The sequence below is a fragment of the Myxine glutinosa genome, chromosome 7, assembly GCF_964187855.1.
Source record: "Myxine glutinosa chromosome 7, kmMyxGlut1.1, whole genome shotgun sequence".
In the NCBI taxonomy this organism is placed as follows: Eukaryota; Metazoa; Chordata; class Myxini; order Myxiniformes; family Myxinidae; genus Myxine; species Myxine glutinosa.
Genome location: NC_136267.1, coordinates 126,906,558 through 126,926,675, shown reverse-complemented (window position 1 = coordinate 126,926,675; position 20,118 = coordinate 126,906,558). Strand labels below are relative to the sequence as shown.

Below are 20,118 nucleotides of genomic sequence, written 5' to 3'. Positions count from 1 at the left end.
GAAATTTTCAGCATAGGAACGCCTCCTCATGCAGAATATTTTAATGAAAATCATGACGTCATAGGTCATTTGGTACAGGCGCCATATTGGAAAAACCGAAAAATGTTGCACCTCTATATCTCCAAAACCGCTGCATGGAAAAAATTGAAACATGGCTCATTGTAAAGAACTCCATATGGGGAATAGGTGTTGTTAATGATGACGTCATTGGTGCCATAATTATGACGTCATAATTCGACAGGGACAACGATTAGTCTGATCAGTTTGAAATGTATTGAGTGTGATCTATGCAACAATTATATTAGAGAATATAAATTTATTATGTCATCGCTCACGTGGGCTGGCAGCCATATTGGGTCAAAGGAAAAAAATGTTCAAAAACAGAAGAGTTGGCACGCAACAAGTTGACTGCGAATGGTACGTATTCTATGAATACCATCTCGTCACATACGCTACGTCTCTGCCAAATTTTGTCCGAATCCGTCCACAACTTTTTGAGATATTTTGTTCACAGAAAAACGGACTGTCAAACGGCCAGACAAACAGACAGACAGGGGTGAAAACATAACCTCCATCCACCTTTGGTGGTGGAGGTAACAATATCGCAAGCAAGCCTGAGCTGTGTTAACTTTGAAATGTCCACAACAGCTCCAGATGTGATTGCCACACCTGCTCCAGCTTTGCTACAAATGGATTCACAGCTGGATTCCAATTTCCCGTGAATGTTTTTAATTCCGGGTGCTGCTTCGGTCCTAGAACGACCCTACCTACCCTCAGGTGAAAGCTCTCTCACAACATCCTGCAAGTTTCCCAGAACACCGACTTTTACCATTGGTTCTGGAGGGAGCATCAAGAACCGCTCTTCCAACTTGCACCATTCTCCTGTTGGCTATTGGTGGAGATGATGTGTGTCAATTGGGTGGGTTTCCCACTCATCCATCTCAGCTTCTCTCCAAAACTGTTGAGACAATATACCAGAAGATGAAGACAACAGGCTCACTGTTTTATTAGTCAGACGAGACATTAAGGACCGAATTTCTGAAAGGCGTTCAGCGAGCGTTTTGCTCACACATGCCTAACCCTTAAACGCTGACAACAACAACATATTTGTAATGCGCAGCGAAATAGGAATTTACGAAGGGACATTAACATATGCAATAGTTGTGCCGATTCGGCTGTGAAACACTGCCCACATCTCCAACATCCAATTGTAATGATGCACTTGCATATATAAATTAATCAAAGCGCCACGGATAGTTGTTGGAGGGGATTCAGCACATTGCTCCTCATTGTAGGTTGATCCAGGTCATCTTGCTTTCGATTCAGCAGCCAATGAAATTATTGATTCGTGAGATCCATCCATCCCTCCTTCGAGTCATCCATCCCTCCTTCCAGTTAATCAATCTTTCCTTCCACTCATCCATCCATCCTCCTTCGAGTCATCCATCCCTCCTTCGAGTCATCCATCCCTCCACTCATCCATCCATCTCTCCACTCATTCATCTCTCCTTCCACTCAATCAATCTTTCCTTCCACTCATCCATCCTTCCTTCCACTCATCCATCCATCCCTCCACTCATCGATCAATCCCTCCACTCATCCATCCTTCCTTCCACTCATCCATCTATCCCTCCACTCATCCATCCTTCCTTCCACTCATCCATCTATCCCTCCACTCATCCTTCCGTCCACTCATCCATCCATCCCTCCACTTATCCATCCTTCCACTCATCCATCTACCCCTCAACTCATCCATCCTTCCCTCCACATCCATCCTTCCTTCCACTCATCCATCCTTCCTTCCACTGATCCATCTATCCCTCCACTCATCCATCCTTCCACTCATCCATCCTTCCACTCATCCATCCATCCCTCCACTCATCCATCCATCCCTCCACTCATCCATCCTTCCCTCCACTCATCCATCCTTCCTTCCACTCATCCATCCTTCCTTCCACTCATCCATCCTGACTTCGACTCATACCTGCCTCCTTCCCCTCATCCATCCATCCTTCCAACCATTGATCATGGAAAAGACAATCTGTGAATGTATTCCATCCCTGTACCCGAGCTATGGTTCCCACATATGAATGTCACTGGGTAATCTGGATTGATGTGCTCAATTATGGTTGGTTATTGAAACATATATCATGTTTTATGTTTGGGTTGGATACACAGTATAAAATTAATTCGTGGCCATCTATTTATTATGTATGCAGATCTGGTGACGTTTTGCTACTCCTTCCATACCCTTATGGTGATTCTAAAGTTAACTTAACCTGCCAGAAAGTATATGAGAGCACAAGTGCAGTTCTAACTATACCATCCGAGAAGAGCCTACCTGTCGCTTCGCTCACAGACCAATGGTCGTCACGTCTCTTGCTGCAAGAAGGAGCACGGATGGAGGTGGAGGGAGATAGGGAGGGGACGGGGGAGGGTGGGAAGGGAGAAGGGGAGGGAGGGGAGTGGGAGAAATATACTCCTTCTGCATCTTTTGGAGGGGGCATTGACAGACCCCTCAACTTTGGGGTGGGGGGGGGGGGGGAGGAAGAAGGGAAGGAGGACAAATTTCATAGAAAATTCTATGACAGCTTTGCCCAGGCAATGGAGGAAATTGTAATACCTTCAGTCACCACCACCAAGTGGCGCTACATGGTACAGGTTTACATAGAAAATTTATGCTCCCCCTTATCCCCCCCGCCCCTGTCATGTATGCAGTGCAAATATTCACCGTTGTATCCCTACACCGGGACCGGGTTGTATCCCTACGCCAGAGCTCGGATGGCGCTGCTGTGAATCGGGCCTTGAACGGCAGAGTGAATAAACGCGTACGACAATTGATCGTAGTTTGTCGAGATACCTTACATGGCGACGAGGATGGGATCATCTTCAGAACTCTATCCAGGTTTTGTAGATGTTCCACGTCCATACGACCAGTAACCAGAATATCATCCTGGTAACAAACGACGTTGTGTTCGGCGGCAAATAAACTGTCCATGACACGCTGATAAATTCCAGGTGCAGATTTCACTCCACAACTAAGTCGGTGGTACCTGTACAACCCACGATGCGTGTTGATGGTAAGATACTGTTTCAAATTCTCGTCCAAGCGGAGCTGTAGATAGGCGGATTTGAGATCGAGTTTCGTAAAAGTCTTGCCTCCCGTGAGACGAGCATAGAGCTCTTCGATCCTCGGGATTGGATATTTATCCAATGAAGAGCACCTGTTCACGGTCATTTTATAATCTCCACATATGCGGATGGACTGGTCCGATTTTATGACCTGAACGATGGGCGCCGCCCATTCGGCATACTGGATTTGCTCGATGATCCAGTTCCTTGTCAATCCGCTCCCGCAGGGCGAAAGGGACTGGGCGAGCTCTGCAAAATATAGGATTGGCATCCCGGTCAACACTGAGTTTAGCCGTATGTCCTTTCAAGGTTCCAAGCTCATCCTTGAAGACATCCGGGTACGTATCCAGCACATTTTTGAGTGTGTATGCTGCGGCAGGAGAAACGTTGGCTGCCCGGAGGTGGAAACCACAGTGTGGAAAATGGTTGCCTACTCTAGGGATCACGACACGACATCCCCAGAGTAGGCAACCATTTTCCACGCTGAGTTCGTTTTTACGTGCTTTAAAAGCCGCAAAATCTGGGTCACCCTCAGGTAGCAAATGCCATCCAAGCTGTACAGCCCGGACAGTTCTGGACAGAACGGGGTCTCGTCGAGTATGAGTGCGGATCTGGCCGGAATCGACAGCACAATCTTCCAGATGATCCATCAGTGCGATAATGGATCCTGGTTTCCCCTCCCTCCCCACTCCTCACACCAGTTTTTTCCCCTTTTTAAAATCCCCTTAATTTTTTTTTCCCTAATAAATTTAGTTTATCAAATCGTATGGTATTTTCTTCAAAGCAATGTGGGCCCAATAGTTTATACTTCACCTAGGACTCACCTGTGCCTCAACGTGGCACTGCTTATACAGCTGTGCCTCAACGTGGCACTGCTTATACAGACAGGTAAACTTGGATGATCACAATATCTATAGGATCAGCAATAGGTATCGTAAGTAACATTCTGTCATTGCCAGATAACTTTGGAGAGATACGTTCCAATCGTTTTTGTCGAACAGCAGTGCAACACTTCCTCTCACTTCCATACCTTCGTATCATCACTCGTGAAATCACCAACGGATTTCTCACTTCTCAAAGCCCAAAAACACTTTTACTTCCCTTCTGCATTTCTCTTATGTCCTCAAGTTTTCTCCCTTGGTGTGACAATAACTTTCTCCCTCGGTGTCAAAAATGAGGTCACGAGGGAAGAGGACATTTTTGATGAGCACCTCGCCAGGTAAATGCAACAGACATTTACATTTCCTACCCCACCTGCATCGTCGTCGCCAGATAAAACACGCACCGGTGACAACTTTTTTTTTTTTTTTTTTGTATACAATAACGAGGCTCGTGAAAGAGCGAACATTAATCACACCAAAAATCAAATACACACATAAAACATATAATAAACTAATAAAGGAAGTGGTAGATAAGATGGGGAGAGAGAGGGAAGCAAACAAACACAACATTTGAGAGCAGGGACATCGGGAGATCTGCGGGAGGGAGAGGGCTTGGGAGGAGGAGGCATGGGAAGGCGGAGGGGGTGGGAGAAGTATAAAACACTGAGACACTGCTCGGACTTCCAGGAAAGAAGTTGGTATTTAAAAAAAAAAAGGATCTGGGTTGAATTAACGGGGGTAGAAAAGATCAAGGTTTTGGATGGGGGAAGATAAGAGATGGTGGTGAATAGCTGTTTTAAAGACCTGGAGGGAGGAGTGGGATTGAAGAGAGTGAGGGAGTTTATTCCAGAGGCGGGAGAAAAGAGGAATGAAAAAGTGAAGGTGAGCAGAGAGTCTTGATTTTGGCAGTTTAACCATAGGGTTGCTGGCAGATCTTGTGCGACCTGTAGGAATATATGGAGGACAGAGCACAGAGAGAGCTGGGGGGGGGGGGGGCAAGGCCGGAGAGGAGTCGGTAGAAGACAGAAAGACCACCAACCTGCCTGCGGTGAGTGAGTGAAAGGCCCTCGGAGTTAACTTCATCGCAGGAGATTCCAATGATTCTGAAAGCTATGGTTTCAACATCGTGAAGCCGAGCTAGGTGTGAGGCAGGAGCACCGGCCCAGAGGGGGGAACAGTACCGGCACAGAGGGGGGAACAGTATTCCATTGAGCTGCGGATGAAAGCCTTGTAGGTGATGAGGAGCTCAGGTGTGCCAAGGAAGGACTTCGCACGACGGAGGATGCCCAGTCGACGACTGGCTTTGGAGGCCAGCTTGGAAATGTGGTTTTCCCAAGAAAGATCATGGCAGATAGTGAGACCCAAAAGCTTGAGTGACAGAAATTCTTCGAGAGGATTGTTGAGAAAGTAGATGGGAGGGTTGTCCAGTCGGTCTTTTCGGAGAGACATAGTAAGAGTGTGAGATTTGTCAGGATTGAAAGACATGTTCCACTTGTTTGCCCAGTCTGTGATTTTGTCCAGGTCTGCAGAGAGTGAGGAGGGTGCAGACTGCCGATCTGAGGGATGAGGAATGGAGCAGCAGAGAGTGGAGTCATCAGCAAATAGATAGAAAGGATTTTCAAGAGAGTCGGAGAGATCATTGATGAAAACCAGAAAAAGCACAGGGCCCAGAACACTGCCTTGGGGAACTCCAGCCATAACAGGAAGGGGAGATGAGAGAAATGCATTCAGGGCCACACGTTGACGACAACCAGAGAGGAAGTCCGCAAGCCATGCGTGGAGATTTCCATGGATACCATAGGAGGAGAGTTTGGTGAGCAGGGCGGGGTGCCAGACCGTATCGAAGGCATGAGATATGTCAAAGGAGATAGCTCTTAATTCCTGTTTGGCATTGTGGACCTCCATCCATTGTTGAGACAGCAGAAGCAGCATGTCCAGAGTAGAATGACCTGGTCTGAATCCAAATTGATGATCAGAGATCAAGCCATTAGAGAAGAGTAAGGATTTGATATCCGAAGCAATGATGGATTCCATGACTTTGCTGATAATTTGGAGCAGGCTGATTGGTCTGCAGTTGCAATGATCTGTTTTTGCACCTTTTTGTGTAAATCGGTAAAGTTTGCTGATTTACAAGATGCTGGCAGATGATCTTGAGCAAAAGAGAGGGTAAAGTAAGCAGAGAGAGGGTGAGATATAGCGGCAGAGCAGGATTTTAGGACCCGTGGGCTGATGCCGTCTGGTCCAGTTGCAGAATCAGAGTCGAGGTTTGACAAAAACTTCACCTTGTCAGGAGAGAAGGACACAGAGTCCAGGAGCACCTGGGTTCGACTGAGTAAGGTGGGAACAGAGGGAGATGGGTTTGGGACACAAGATTTTGAGGCAAACACAGAGTTGATGCATTCGGCTTTGTCACGTGCTGTGTCAACTGTGTAGCCATTTGAGGTAAGGGAGGGGATGGAGGGGGAACAAACACCAGAAACAGATTTGACCAGATGCCACCAGGATTTGGAGGAAGGAGACAGGTTTGAGAGTTCATTCTTGAGTGTGGAGAGATAGTGCTTCCTGGCTCTCCTGAGGGTAGACACACACTTGTTCCGAGCTTGGTGGAAGGAACTGAGATTGCCTTCAGTTGGATTAGCCTTTCAAGAGGCAAAGGCAAGTTGTTCAGGGCAACTGCCTCACCACAAGATTCAGTGTACCATTGATGGGAGGAAGGTCCTCAATCCTCAATGATGGGAGGTAGTTCCTCAATTTGAGGTCCTCAATGCCAAACAGGAAATTAGAGCTGTCTCCCTTGACATATCACGTGCCTTCGATACGGTCTGGCACCCGCTCTGCTCACCAAACTCTCCTCCTTTGGTATCCATGGACATCTCCATGCATGGCTGGCGGTCTTCCTCTCTAGTCGCAGTCAACGTGTGGTCCTGAATGGATTTCTCTCATCTCCTCTTCCTGTTCAGGCTGGAGTTCCCCAAGGCAGTGTTCTGGGCCCTGTGCTTTTTCTGGTCTTTATCAATGATCTCTCTGACTCTCTTGAAAATCCTCTCTATCTCTTTGCTGATGACTCCACTCTCTGCCGCTCCATTCCTCATCCCTCAGTTCGGCAGTCTGCAACCTCCTCACTCTCTGCAGACCTGGACAAAATCACAGACTGGGCAAACCAGTGGAACATGTCTTTCAATCCTGACAAATCTCACAGTCTTACGATGTCTCTCCGAAAAGACAGATTGGACAACCCTCCCATCCCCTTTCTGAATAATCCTCTTCAAGAAGTTCTGTCACTCAAGCTTTTGGGTCTCTCTATCTGCCATGACCTTTCCTGGGAAAACCATATTTCCAAGCTGGCCTCCAAAGCCAGTCGCCGACTGGGCATCCTCCGTCGTGCGAAGTCATTCCTTGGCACACCTGAGCTCCTCACCACATACAAGGCTTTCATCCGCAGCTCAATGGAGTACTGCTCTCCCCTCTGGGCTGGTGCTCCTGCCTCACACCTAGCTCGTCTTTACGCTGTTGAAACCAAAGCGTTCAGAATCATTGGAATCTCCCGCGATGAAGCTATCTCCGAGGGCCTTTCTCTTACTCACCGCCGGCAGTTTGGTGGTCTTTCCGTCTTCTACCGACTCCTCTCCGGCCTTGCCCCCCCCAGCTCTCTCTGGGCTCTGTCCCCCAAATATTCCTACAGGTCGCACAAGATCTGCCTGCAACCCTCTTATGGTTAAACTGCCAAAATCAAGACTCTCTGCTCACCTTCACTCTTTCATTCCTCTTTTCTCCCGCCTCTGGAACAAACTCCCTCACTCTCTTCAATCCCACTCCTCCCTCCAGGTCTTTAAAGGAGCTGTTCACCACCATCTCTTATCTTCCCCCATCCAAAACCTTGATCTTTTCTACCCCTGTTAATTCACCCCAAATCCACTTTTTTGAAATACCAACTTCTTTCCTGGAAGTCCTTGGTGTCCTTGTGTTTTATACTTCTCCCACCCCTCCCCCCTTCCCACGCCGCCTCCCCCCCAAGCCCTCTCCCTCCCACACATCTCCCGATGTCCCTGCTCTCAAATGTTGTGTTTGTGTGCTTCCCCTTCTCTCCCCATCTTGTCTACCACTCCCTCTTTTTATATATTTTGTTTGTCTGTTTGATTTGTTTGTGTGATAAATGTTAGCTCTTTCACGAGCCTCGATTCTGTATGCAAAAAAAAAACAAAAAAAAAACGGTATGACAACTGAAGACGAGATGGGATAAGTCCGTGCATGAGAGAGAGAGCAGTTTACTTTGGAAGAATTCCCAACAACTGAAATTTTGTCATTTGGTAAAGTTTTTTGTGACAGGGAGTGGCAGTGCACCGGCAAGGTCCATGGTACACCTGCACACAAACAGATCAAAGTCTACTTTTGTTTTAATACCACATGTAACCACCACTATCCAAACACCACCACAAAAACCTCAAATTATTACACTTGAGATATATTTAAATGAGATGTTTTAAAATAATTGTTATGCGATTTTCACAAAACTTGAGTCCATCATACTTCACAACACATTATATTGATCCAACTTGAGCAACTTAAAAGACATTATATGTGAATCATTTACCATGCTGCCTTATATAGCCCCACCAGGTGAGCGTTCGCACGTACCTGGAGGCTTCGACGAAAAGAAAAGCAGATTGTGCTGTTACTCAACAAAATGGCGCTCCGAGGTGTTTTCTTTTCTCTTTTACTCTGCTTCGTTCTTTGTGCAGCTCCGGCGGGTGAGTAAAACAACATATTACATCCTGTTATTGTTTTTTAATATACTGAAATAAACGAGGAACACAATCACATCGAAGGTTCGTAGGTAAGGTGAATTTCTTGAGAGAGCGTACATTTTAGCAGCTACAAGAACATTGAGATAACATAAAAAATAATAAAATTAACTTGATTTTTCAGGTGCGGGTATTGTTGTGTTTGACTGTGTGTGAAACAAAACTGCTTGAAAAATGATCAAATGATATTTAATATCGATATTTTTTGTTGATTTCAGTTAATAATACTGTATTTATTTATTTTTGTCGTGTTTGCTGATCACTTGTCCATACACGATACGTATTCAACTCTACCTTTAACACCCTTGCTGGTCTACATTTAAAATCAACGCACCTCTGTAATTGAAATAGGATGTCAACAACAAGAATTGAGAAATGATTAAAAGGTGTTTCATATCGTTTCATTTTTTTTTAACCATTCAGTGTACAATATCTGCTTCAAGCAAATAGTGCATCACCATATTGTAGTCATGTCATTCCACATGCCTACCCGACACGTGATCTTTTATACCCCCACTACCCATACCAATTCGAATCCAACCCTCTTTCTTGCAGGTTCCTGTTTCCTTTTCCTGTTCGTTCATTCCCATGCTTGGCGTGTCCACCTGTGGCCTCACTGCTAGTACCAGTACCCCCATGAGCCGAGATTTTGTGGAGAAAAAAAAATCCCAATGTAATCACTGAAGGTTCTAAGCTGACTTGACAAGCCAACCTGTGTTGGTAAACTTACCATTTTAACTCGGTAGTGTAATGGTTAGAGCATCTGCTCTGAGTCTGGGAGGTCGACAATTCGAACCCTGTTCAGGTAATTCCAAGGACTTAAATGCTGCTTGCTTGCTTGATGGTCAGCATTTTAAAATAGGACTGTGGGTCCTGAAGCTCACCTGGATCAGGAGCAACAGTCACTCAAACCTCCCACGGACCCCCTCAGAGCCCGATATTTTTCATGTCGGTGCAGGTATTGTTGTGCATCACCATATATACCAGAACCTGCCTGCGGTGAAAGAGTGAAGGTGACTGTCCATGCAGTGAAGAATGATTCATGTATCAGCTTCTTCATGGCTGAAGCCACCAACAACTACAATTGTCTTGTCCTTGGGCACCTTTAAGATGAAATGTTTTGACAAGAATCGTTCCAGCTCTGCTTTGTTGTCCTGATGAGCAAGAAAATTTTCCCACTTGACTGGAAGACGAACATCCCTGCTCTCTATCAGCCTTCTGATGGGCACCACCTTTGATGGAAACCTCATATTATCTGTCGAATCCAACATCAATCTGTTTGAACTGCATCCCACTTTGAAGGACAGCCTCCACAAATTAATCAGCCAAGTCTCCACAGGTAACAGCTCTCTGAAGTTTTCCAATTGCTTCTTTTTTTTTTTTTTGTATACAGAATCGAGTCTCGTGTAAGAGCTATGTAACTAATTTACCATGAAAACATGCACAGAAACATAAAACATACATCGAAGGGGGCAGGAGACAAGAGGAGGAGAGAGAGGGACGAACAGAGAGGGCAAGAGGGGGAGGGAGGGGGAGACACAAGCACAACAAAAGTAGAGAACAGGGACGTCGGTAGATTTGTGGAAGAGAGAAGGCTTGGAAGGTGGGGCATGGGGAGGGCTACACGATAAAAAGCATATGAACACGACTAAGCATTTCAGGAAAGAAGTTGGAGATTGAAAGAGACGGATTTGGGGTGTTTTAACGGGGGTAGAAAACATCAAGGTTTTGGGTGGGGGAACTAAGAGATGGTGGTGAACAGCTGTTTTAAAGACCTGAAGGGAGGAGAGGGTTGAAGAGAGTGAGGGAGTTTGTTCCACAGGCAGAAGAAAAGAGGAATGAAAGAGTGAAGGTGAGAAGAGAGTCTTGATTTTAGCAGTTTTACCAGAAGAGGGTTGCTGGCAGATCTTGTATCTCCTGCAGGAATATTTGGGAGACAGAGCAGGGGGAGCTACGCCAGAGAGGAGTCGGTAGAAGACAGAAAGACCACAAACCTGCCTGCGGTGGGTGAGTGAAAGGCCCTCAGAATTAGCTTCATCGCGGGAGATTCCAATGATTCTGAAAGCATTTGTTTCTACAGCGTGAAACTGAGCTAGGTGTGAGGCGGGGGCACCAGCCCAGAGGGGAGAGCAGTACTCCACCAATCTGCGGATGAAAGCCTTGTAAGTGGTGAGGAGCTCAGAAGTGCCGAGAAAGGACTTCGCACGACGGAGGATGCGCAGTCGCCGACTGGCTTTGGAGGCCAGCTTGGAAATGTGGTTTCCCCAGGAAAGACCATGGCAAATAGTGAGACCCAAAAGCTTGAGTGACAGAACATATTTGAGAGGATTGTTGAGAAAGTAGATGGGAGGGTTGTCCAGACGGTCTTTTCAGAGAGACATAATGAGAGTGTGAGATTTGTCTGGATTGAAAGACATGTTCCACTTGTTTGACCAGGTTGTGATATTGTCCAGGTCTGCAGAGAGTGAAAAGGATGCTGCCTGCCGATCTGAGGGATGAAGTATGGAGCGGCAGAAAGTGTAGCCATCAGCAAAGAGATAGAGAGGATTTTCCAGAGTCGGAGAGCTCATTAATGGATACTAAAGAAAGCACAGGCCCCAGTGCAATGCCTCGAAGAACTCCAGCCTGGACAGGAAGGGTAGATGAGAGAATACCATTCAGGGCCACACGTTGACTGGGACTAAAGAGGAAGTCCACATGCCATGTGTGGAGGTTACCATGCATACCATAGGAGGAGAGTTTGGTGAGTTTAGCGGGCTGCCAGACCATATCGAAGGCACAAGATATGTCAATAGAGAGAGCTCTAATTTCCTGTTTGGCATTAAGGACCTCCGTTCATCCATTCTTGAGACAGCAGAAGCAGCATGTCCAGAGTAGAATGACCTGGTCTGAATCCAAATTGATGATCCGAGATCAAGCCATTGGAGAAGAGAAAGGATTTGATGTCAGAAGCGATGATTGATTCCATGACCTTGCTGATAATTGGGAGCATGCTGATTGGTCTGTAGTTGCAAGGATCTGTTTTTGCACCTTTTTGTGTAAAGCGGTGATGTTGGCTGATTTCAAGCTGATGGCAGATGACCTTGAGCAAAAGAGAGGGTGAAGAGAACAGAGAGAGGGTGAGATAGAGCAGCAAAGCAGGATTTTAGGACCCGTGGGCTATTGCCGCCTGGTCCAGTTGCAGAATCAGAGTCGAGGTTTGACAACCAAGTTGGCACCAAGTTGGGTTTTCTTGAAGATATTGTTACGGAACCCAACGTCAGCCTATGGTTCCCCTTTGAGGGGGGATTAGTCCCCTCGCTTGTCACTGACCGACGTGGTCCCTGAAGCTGCACCGCGACCTCCGGAAAGGCCGGTGAGCAGCTACGTTCGTGACCGCGGATAAGATGTTAATTTGCCGAGCGGATGGCAGCCGCGGCCCGAACCGTTAACAATGACTAACCCGATTCTGAACGTTGGCCAAATCGTGCCACAGGTATTCAATTTGGAAAAGACAAAGACGACGGATGTGAAGAAGAAGAAGAAGACAAGAGGTAGGAAATACGAATATGATTTATTATTACTATTTACAACCAAAAGAAACCAAGGAGAAGGAAGGATAATAAAATAAAGGCAGAAAGAGGGACGGACCAGAAGGACACAGTGAAACTTAGCTTACCTATTACAGTCTTACTTAGAAACCCAAGGACAAGACAAAAGACAGACTACGATCACACTTACACGACTGGGGAATGGAGGCAGGAATGACTGGAAGGAGGAATGGGAAGGTTCAGCTGGGGCAGATGGTTCGGGCTTGATCCCGCACGGGACGTCGGGCTGGACCTCGACGGTCACCGATGCCGCCGATCCTGGTTCCCGCGGGGTAACGGGTTGAAGCTGCCTGGTGGAGCCCACGCTGCCTGGTGGAGTCAACGCTGCTTGTGGAGCCAAAGCTGCTGGTGGAGCCAAAACTGCTGGTGGAGCCAAAACTGCTGGTGGAGCCAAAACTATGGGTGGAGCCAAAACTGCTGGTGGAGCCAAAGCTGCTTCTCTGGCTCACCTCAGGACGCGTCTCCCTTCTCTCTCCGAGGGCTCGTCTCGACTCATCTGCCGTCTCTGGCGCAACTCTCGGTGGGGGCTGATGCCACGGGTTTTATAACCCCGCCCTCTTGAGCCATACCCACTCATTCTTGGTTGGTCGTAGGGGCTTCTTGGCTCCACCTCTTGATGACAATGGGCGGGCCACGCCCTTCTTCTCCGAGTTGGAGCACATGGGCAATGGCGGCGAATGCAGTTGGCAATAGAGGCTTTGGGAATGAAAATGAAAGGGGATCTACCTTATTTCACTTGGTGCAATGGAGAATGTCAACTAGTGGGAACAGAGCCTTAACCTACACAGAATAAGGAAATAACTACCAAAAAGGAGGAAATCTTTGATTTGTTAACGTGATGGTATATGACCTAACTAAGGGACGCCCTTTGACCTTTATACACAGAATGGAGGCAGGAGGGTGGTATTTTTACAACAATAAAAAAACACAATTCTCATATCCACAACAATATGTTCCTTCAAGCAAAGAGGGGCACGGGGTTTTAACAGTCAGGACTTGAATGAAGATCGCCATGGATCCAGACCAAAGATCACTATTCATTTCTGCCAAAGCATATGAAACAGGCAGCAGCTCAAGGTTGAGGAATGAGGATCTCATGGAGAATTACATCCCACCCAGCTCCATCTGTCGTGATAAGGCACGGGAGAATCTTACAGTCTGCTTTGACAATTATCGCTGCGCCACCTCGAGGATCTGTATGTTGTCCTTCATACAAGGATGAAAAGGTAAGAAACTTGTTCTTTGGAAGAGCATCTCTGAATTTGGTGTTTCTCTTGTCACAAGGCAAACCCTGTCTGGAACAAAGGCATTCAGCTGTTCTCGTCCTTTCCTCTCAGCTGCTAGCAGGTATTCTTCAACCTCATTTGTTGTCAAGTGTTTGTTTGCAATATTTTGCAAAGTTGGAGGCATGTCGCTGGAAAACACATTAAAGCTCTTTAAAGTCATCATTAGACGATCTTAATATTTGTTGTCTTGCTTTTGTATGTCTTTCTTGAATTAATTGTGCACGAGGGCATCATCCGATCGAATGCCAAACACTTCTCTTGTTTCAAAGTCCAGGTTAGATATGACATCTTATGAAATTTCCCATTAGCTCAGAGCTGAAGACATCTTTGTGATCCCAATGACGACTCCACCATTTTTGTGAATCTCATTGAGGTAGTGGTAGACTGTTCCCCAGCGAGAATAGTTTGTGTGGTTGTTTCTCATAAAAAAGGTAGCATGGCCTTGAAGGCACACAGGCATAGTTCCCATATTCTGTCTCTTTGAGCTCTGGTGAAGAGACGAATCTGGACCACTTGCATATAACTCCACCAGTCTTGAAGTTTGAGTGTTCATTGTCAGAAACTGTAGGCCTCCACGACATGTAAGGGAACCCAGACTATGCCCTTCGACTGAGCTTAGTAAGCCCACCGCATGGGATTCTCTGATAAAGCGAGAAGGAATGATGCGAAAGTCAAAAATGGCGTGATGTGTGTGTGGTGTTGAGTTTGAGTCCAGGATGTACAAAGGAAAGAACCTGTACTAAAGCTAACTAACATTAGCAACGCATATCTATACAAATGAATACAGTATATACATACTTAATAGCTAAGCAGAATACACGGTGTTTCAAAAAGATTGATACAACTTTGACTTCCTGCCATTTCTTTGTTTTTTGACCTATACCGTTTTCATTTTCAGAGTTTGGTGGTGTTATCATGGTATTTGTTCCCTGGGATTTCTAGCTCTGTAGCTCCACTATGCCATTGACAGTGCAGCAGAAGACAAAAGTGGTGGCTCTGTGGTATGAGACCAAATCAACAACCACAACAACATTTTTTTCCTGGGGGGCAGAACCACTTGAGGAGATCACTGAGAGGTACCTGAAAGGGCCTAAGGTCACATGCTTCTGCACCTTTAATGCCAGATGGGGAATGCTAGGGCCTTACTGGTTTGAGAATGACAACAGCAGGATAGTGACGATCAACGGTGAGCGCTACCGGGCCATGCTCCAGAAGTTCCATAATGATGTAGCCCAAAAGGTCACCCCAAACCAGCTCAATATGACCTGGTTTGTGCAGAATTGTGCACCCCCGCATACAGCTGGTGACACCATCACTTTCCTGCAGCAGCTCTTCAGAAACCGCATCGTTGCCCTGGGTACTGCTCATGACTGGGCACACCATAGCCCAGACTTGAACTCTCTGGACTACTGGTTCTGGGGGGCTGCCAAGGGCTCTGTCTACGTCAACCGCCCTGCCGCTCTGGATGATCTGAAGCAGGAGGTGTCGAACTACCTCCAGGCAGTGCCACATGAGACCTACAGGAAAGTTGGACAGAACTTTGGAGTCAGGATCAATGCCTGTCTGAACCGCGGAGGGGCACACATCGAGAATGTCAATTACAAGGATGTTGCGTAAATGCCAATTTCAGACCTTGGGCTCTCACTATCTCGAACAGTAACTAACTGCAATAGCAATCAGTGATAGAAAATATCATGTCATAAGCTTTCAAGAAATGTTTGTTTTACGTTCCTGAGGTTTCTGTTTCTTTTTAAATAAACGTTTAAAGTTGTATCACTCTTTTTGAAACACCCTGTAATAAGACATAACTAGCCAGATGGACCTATGACCGATAACCTATGTGTTGGTGTTTCATAACTCCCGGGGGTTCACAACCATCACATTATTATTCGCTGACATGTTAGGTATTCAGCAGGAAAAATGAGTTCAATAAGTGATGAGTTTAACATTTGAATTACCAACTTCATTTTCCATTTATACAAGCTGAGGTTTTGAAAATTTCCACGCAGCAATACATTGACATCTTGAACATTTCCATCAAAATTATCCCTCAAACTTTGAGCATGTCATTTCTCTAAATCCCTCAATCCTTGGGTATAAGAGTTTGGGTATAACAAGGACGAATTGACTCGATTTTGATGAAGATCCGAATCCGGTTCCGGATGCGAGAATTTTTTAATTTTCTATGTGATTCTTCACCATTGAGTGATCGGGCCAAAAACGATATATACAGACTTGGCATTTAATATGGAATATTTTTTGGTGGGGGTGAACTTACTTTTCAAGATGACTTAGAACCAAAAGTTCATTGGAATTATGTTGAAATTATTCTAGATTTTGTTAATGTGACCTTTAAAAGAAACAAAAACCACATTTGATATTTCGAAGCAAATAAATTGATCCTTGAAAGTGATGTAAACTGATATCGAACTCAATTCACGGACAGTACTGTGTTAAACTTCTGTACGTTTTCCAGAAGTATCTCTTTATTTTGCACATTAGCCAATTTTTTTTTCAACAAAAACAAAAGCTAAATTATGACTGGGATTACGGACAGTAAAATTACAGTTCAGTACTTCGTGTAACCCCCACGAGCATTCAGGAGAGCACGTACAAGTCGAGGCATGCTGTTCACGAGATTTGCCAAGGTTTGGACAGGAATCGCTTGCCATGCAGTGACAATAGTCTGCTGCAATTCACGCACAGAGGTCGGCTGCTGGTCCAAGTTGTCGATTTGACGCGTTAATTCTGCCCACAAGTTCTCTATCGGATTCATATCCGGGGACATGGCAGGCCACTCCATATGCTCTACACCACGGTCAGCAAGAAAGTGTTGGATCATGCGAGCACGATGAGGCCGTGCATTGTCATCTTGGAAGACAAAGTTTCCTCGAAAGGCTGCAGAGCAAATGGAAGCAATGTTTCTTCCAGAATGACCTTGTACTTGAACTGGTTCAGGTTTCCATTCAGAACAACCAGGTCAGTTTTGCCCCCTGCATGAAAAACAGCCCAAACGGTCACCCCACCACCTCCAGCTTGGACTCTTGGCACTATACAATCTTCGTTGTGGGCTTCATGCACTTGTCTGCGCACTCGGACGCGGCCATCTTGACGATAGACCAGAAATCTAGACTCGTCACTGAAGGTCACGTGATTCCAGTGTCCTGGCTGCCATTGACAGTGCTCTCTGGCCCACTGCAATCGGCGCTGGCTGTGTTGTCTGGTCAGGCGTGGCTTTCTCAGGGGATGCCTGGCACGATAGCCTGCTTGAAACAGTCATTGGTTGACTAGCCTTCTGGATACAGGCACATTTGTCAGTTGCTGCCACTCATCCCTAAGCCGATTAGCTGACTTGGTATGGCCATTGCAGACTAACCGGTGCAGCTGGCGATCATCTCTCCTTGTGGTTCTGCGTGGGCGTCCTGGCCTCGGTATTGGAGTAGGGACACCCCTCTGAGCATTTCGTTTCAGGATCTTTGACACCTGACCTTGAGTGATGCCATACTGCCGAGCAATAGCACGCTGTTCCACGCCAGAATTTCGTAAAGCCACCACTCCATGACAAACAGCATTGTCAAGTTGACGGACCATCTCCAGAGGAAGCGGCAATAACTTTTGTAGACGTGCAGCAGTTGTTTTCCACTAATACAGAATGCAACAACCCTTATATACCCGATTGTGAAGCCAATCCTTACGATTGTGAAGCCAATCCTTACAAATGTACCTGTCCTTACATTTTGTCACGCCACCTGTGATGTAATCCTGTTATTGACTTCTTGCTGCAAAAAACAATCAGTGACATGGTTCTTTCAACAAAGACGAAAAGACTTTTACCGAAGGGTAAAAGAAACTCACCAGATTGATATACTGAGTTCAAAAAGTAAACCCAAGTCAAGATAAAAATTATATTCCATATTAAATGCCAAGTCTGTGTATATATATATATATATATATATATATATATATATATATATATATATATATATATATATATATAGATATATATATAGTATACAAGATCAAGGCTCGGGTAATATAGCATGATATTTCAAAAATTTGTGGATGACTTATGACAAAACATGGTGGATAAGTTGGGTAAGTGACAAGGACAACAAGAAAAAGAGCAATCAGAGATTGCAAACCCACGCCAGGATGTATTTTCAGTGGTTTTTAAGGCTTTTGTGTTAAAACAAATATGGCGGCCAAACCACGTGACCAATGACGTCATCATTATTTGTTTTATAAACCAATTTATTCCTTGATGATACTCAATAAATTTCATCTTGATCGGATGAAGTTTTGTACTTGTCGAATTATGATGTCATAATGGAGGCACCAATGACATCATCATTAACATATTTTATTCCCCGTGGAGAGTTCTTTACAATGAGCCATGCCTCAATTTTTTCTATTCAGCACTTTCGGAGATATTAGACCATGGGCCAAGCCCAAAAATTATGCTTAGTTTTTGAGTTCCGTGATCTGCACCTGAGAAGTACTTGCAAGTGTGTTAGGTATGTTAAATGGGTGTGTATTAAACATAAATTACATGTTCCCACGTTTGAAATTTGCACATTAAAGTGGAAATGTTAAAAACAAAGGAAAAGTTAAATCCCGTTGTTAAGGACGTTCCTTTCCCTCGCATGGCGCTATTCATACTTCTTAATCGTTTTCTTGAGAACTAAAATTGAATGGTCAAGCAAACTGGTAATTGTGCAGTTCACCAAATGATAGAAGATTTAATTCTGTGTATTTTTTATATTAAAAAATCATTGTGATGGTCGTTGCTATGGGAAAAATATCCCTAGCAACCATTTCTGGTGAAACACATATAATTGAATCAGTAAGTTAAGTAAATATTTAGACTCGAGATAGAACTTTTGAATGGACAAGTAATCCTCGTACCCTACCAACCATACATATTCTTGTATTTATAATGAACAAAAAATATTGTGTACTAATCACCCAAATATTGCATTATGTCTGTTCAGTCCACTCCCTCTTTTTGATAAAATGCATAACTATATATACACAGTCCAACACACACAGATCTTGTTCTTTAATTTTTAAGATCACCATTTACTTGTTACTGTTGCATTTTGCTACATTTACCACACACAAACAACCCCCCTCCCACACACACACACATATCAATCATACAAAAACTCAGATATTGTTGGTTTTATTTTAAAATCTTATCTCTACATTCTACTATATATCTACATTCTACTAACCCTAACCCTAACCCTAATCCTAACCCTACCATTCCCTTTTCTCTCTTAAGCTACATGTATGTATGTCTTCATCTAAAACTGTACTAAATATCATCAAAAGTTTACCATTCATGTAACGTTTATATATATAAGCTCATTGCTGACGCATACCAGTTTCTCAGTCGTTTCTGACATGTTATGCTGTACAGGAATCATACATACATTTAATGATTTATACATGTGAAAGTAATGCTTCCACACAAATGCTGCATAAGCTATTACAGGTATATTCCTCTGCTGTCATTTCATTGATGAAATAAGCATGTTATTTCCAAGAGGATGTCAGGTTGTGAATTGTTTTACAAGCATACAACTCAAATTTGCTATGTAAAGTCATTAAATAAAGCTTAATTACATTGAATACATGTAACTTTGTTCTTTTAATAAATAGAAGATGCCAAATCTTAAAAAACTTGACTTGACTGTCCCTACGGAAGATCTGTGTTTTATTCCTACTGTTGATCCTGAAGCACATGGTGCAGCAATTACATACATGTATCACATTATCACTACTCTTTACAACTATACAATGAAACTTAATGTACAACGTATATGTGTCATAATTTTTAAAAACTACGGTGTATACAATATAGTCAGTGTTGCAATAACAGATTTTAAAATTGTGAAAACACACATTACGATGAAAGTCACAAAACAGAGTTGATCACATTTGTTTAAAAAAAATGTCTTTCTTCATGTTTGAACATCTCAAATCAGACAGTTACTGTCGCTTAAAAAAACAAAAAACTCTGCTAACTGTTATGACTTGTTATTACAATGAGATTTCTCTTCGATAGCAAACTGGTTGTGCTGATTTTCATATTAAATGAATGAATCATAAATTCCAGAAAGATTAAAACTCCTGGGCTGCCATCATTTCATAAACTTAAAATACTGGTGTCTTTGATACTTCTAAAACTAGTGTCATTCATTCCCTAACAAACATAAGTACTCTTATGTTTGTTATGTTCTTCTGCCTTATATCTTATGTACTTATGTATCCATAAGTACTTATATCTTTAATATGTACTTATGTATCCATAAGTACTTATATCTTTAATATTGTTACAGACGTGGCTTGGATGTTATTTACCGAGCGGTTTTATGGTATGACCACGTCTGCACAAGTTACCCGATTGTGCCCGAACGTTGAC

General features: G+C 44.4%; 1 protein-coding gene across 3 annotated transcripts in view; it reads left to right on the top strand.

The window, feature by feature from the left end:
* The window catches only part of LOC137413562 (protein HEG homolog 1), a 238,483-nt gene that overhangs the window by 114,132 nt on the left and 104,233 nt on the right, over nt 1-20,118 (top strand). Inside the window, exon 1 of one of the 3 annotated variants that reach the window (XM_078782280.1) lies at nt 8,641-8,761. The exons of the other annotated variants lie outside the window; for them this stretch is intronic. Within the exon in view, the coding sequence (XP_078638406.1) occupies nt 8,698-8,761 (64 nt within the window). The 5' untranslated portion in view covers nt 8,641-8,697. Of the gene's footprint in view, nt 1-8,640; nt 8,762-20,118 lie in introns of those variants that run through there. 3 annotated transcript variants of the gene reach the window in all.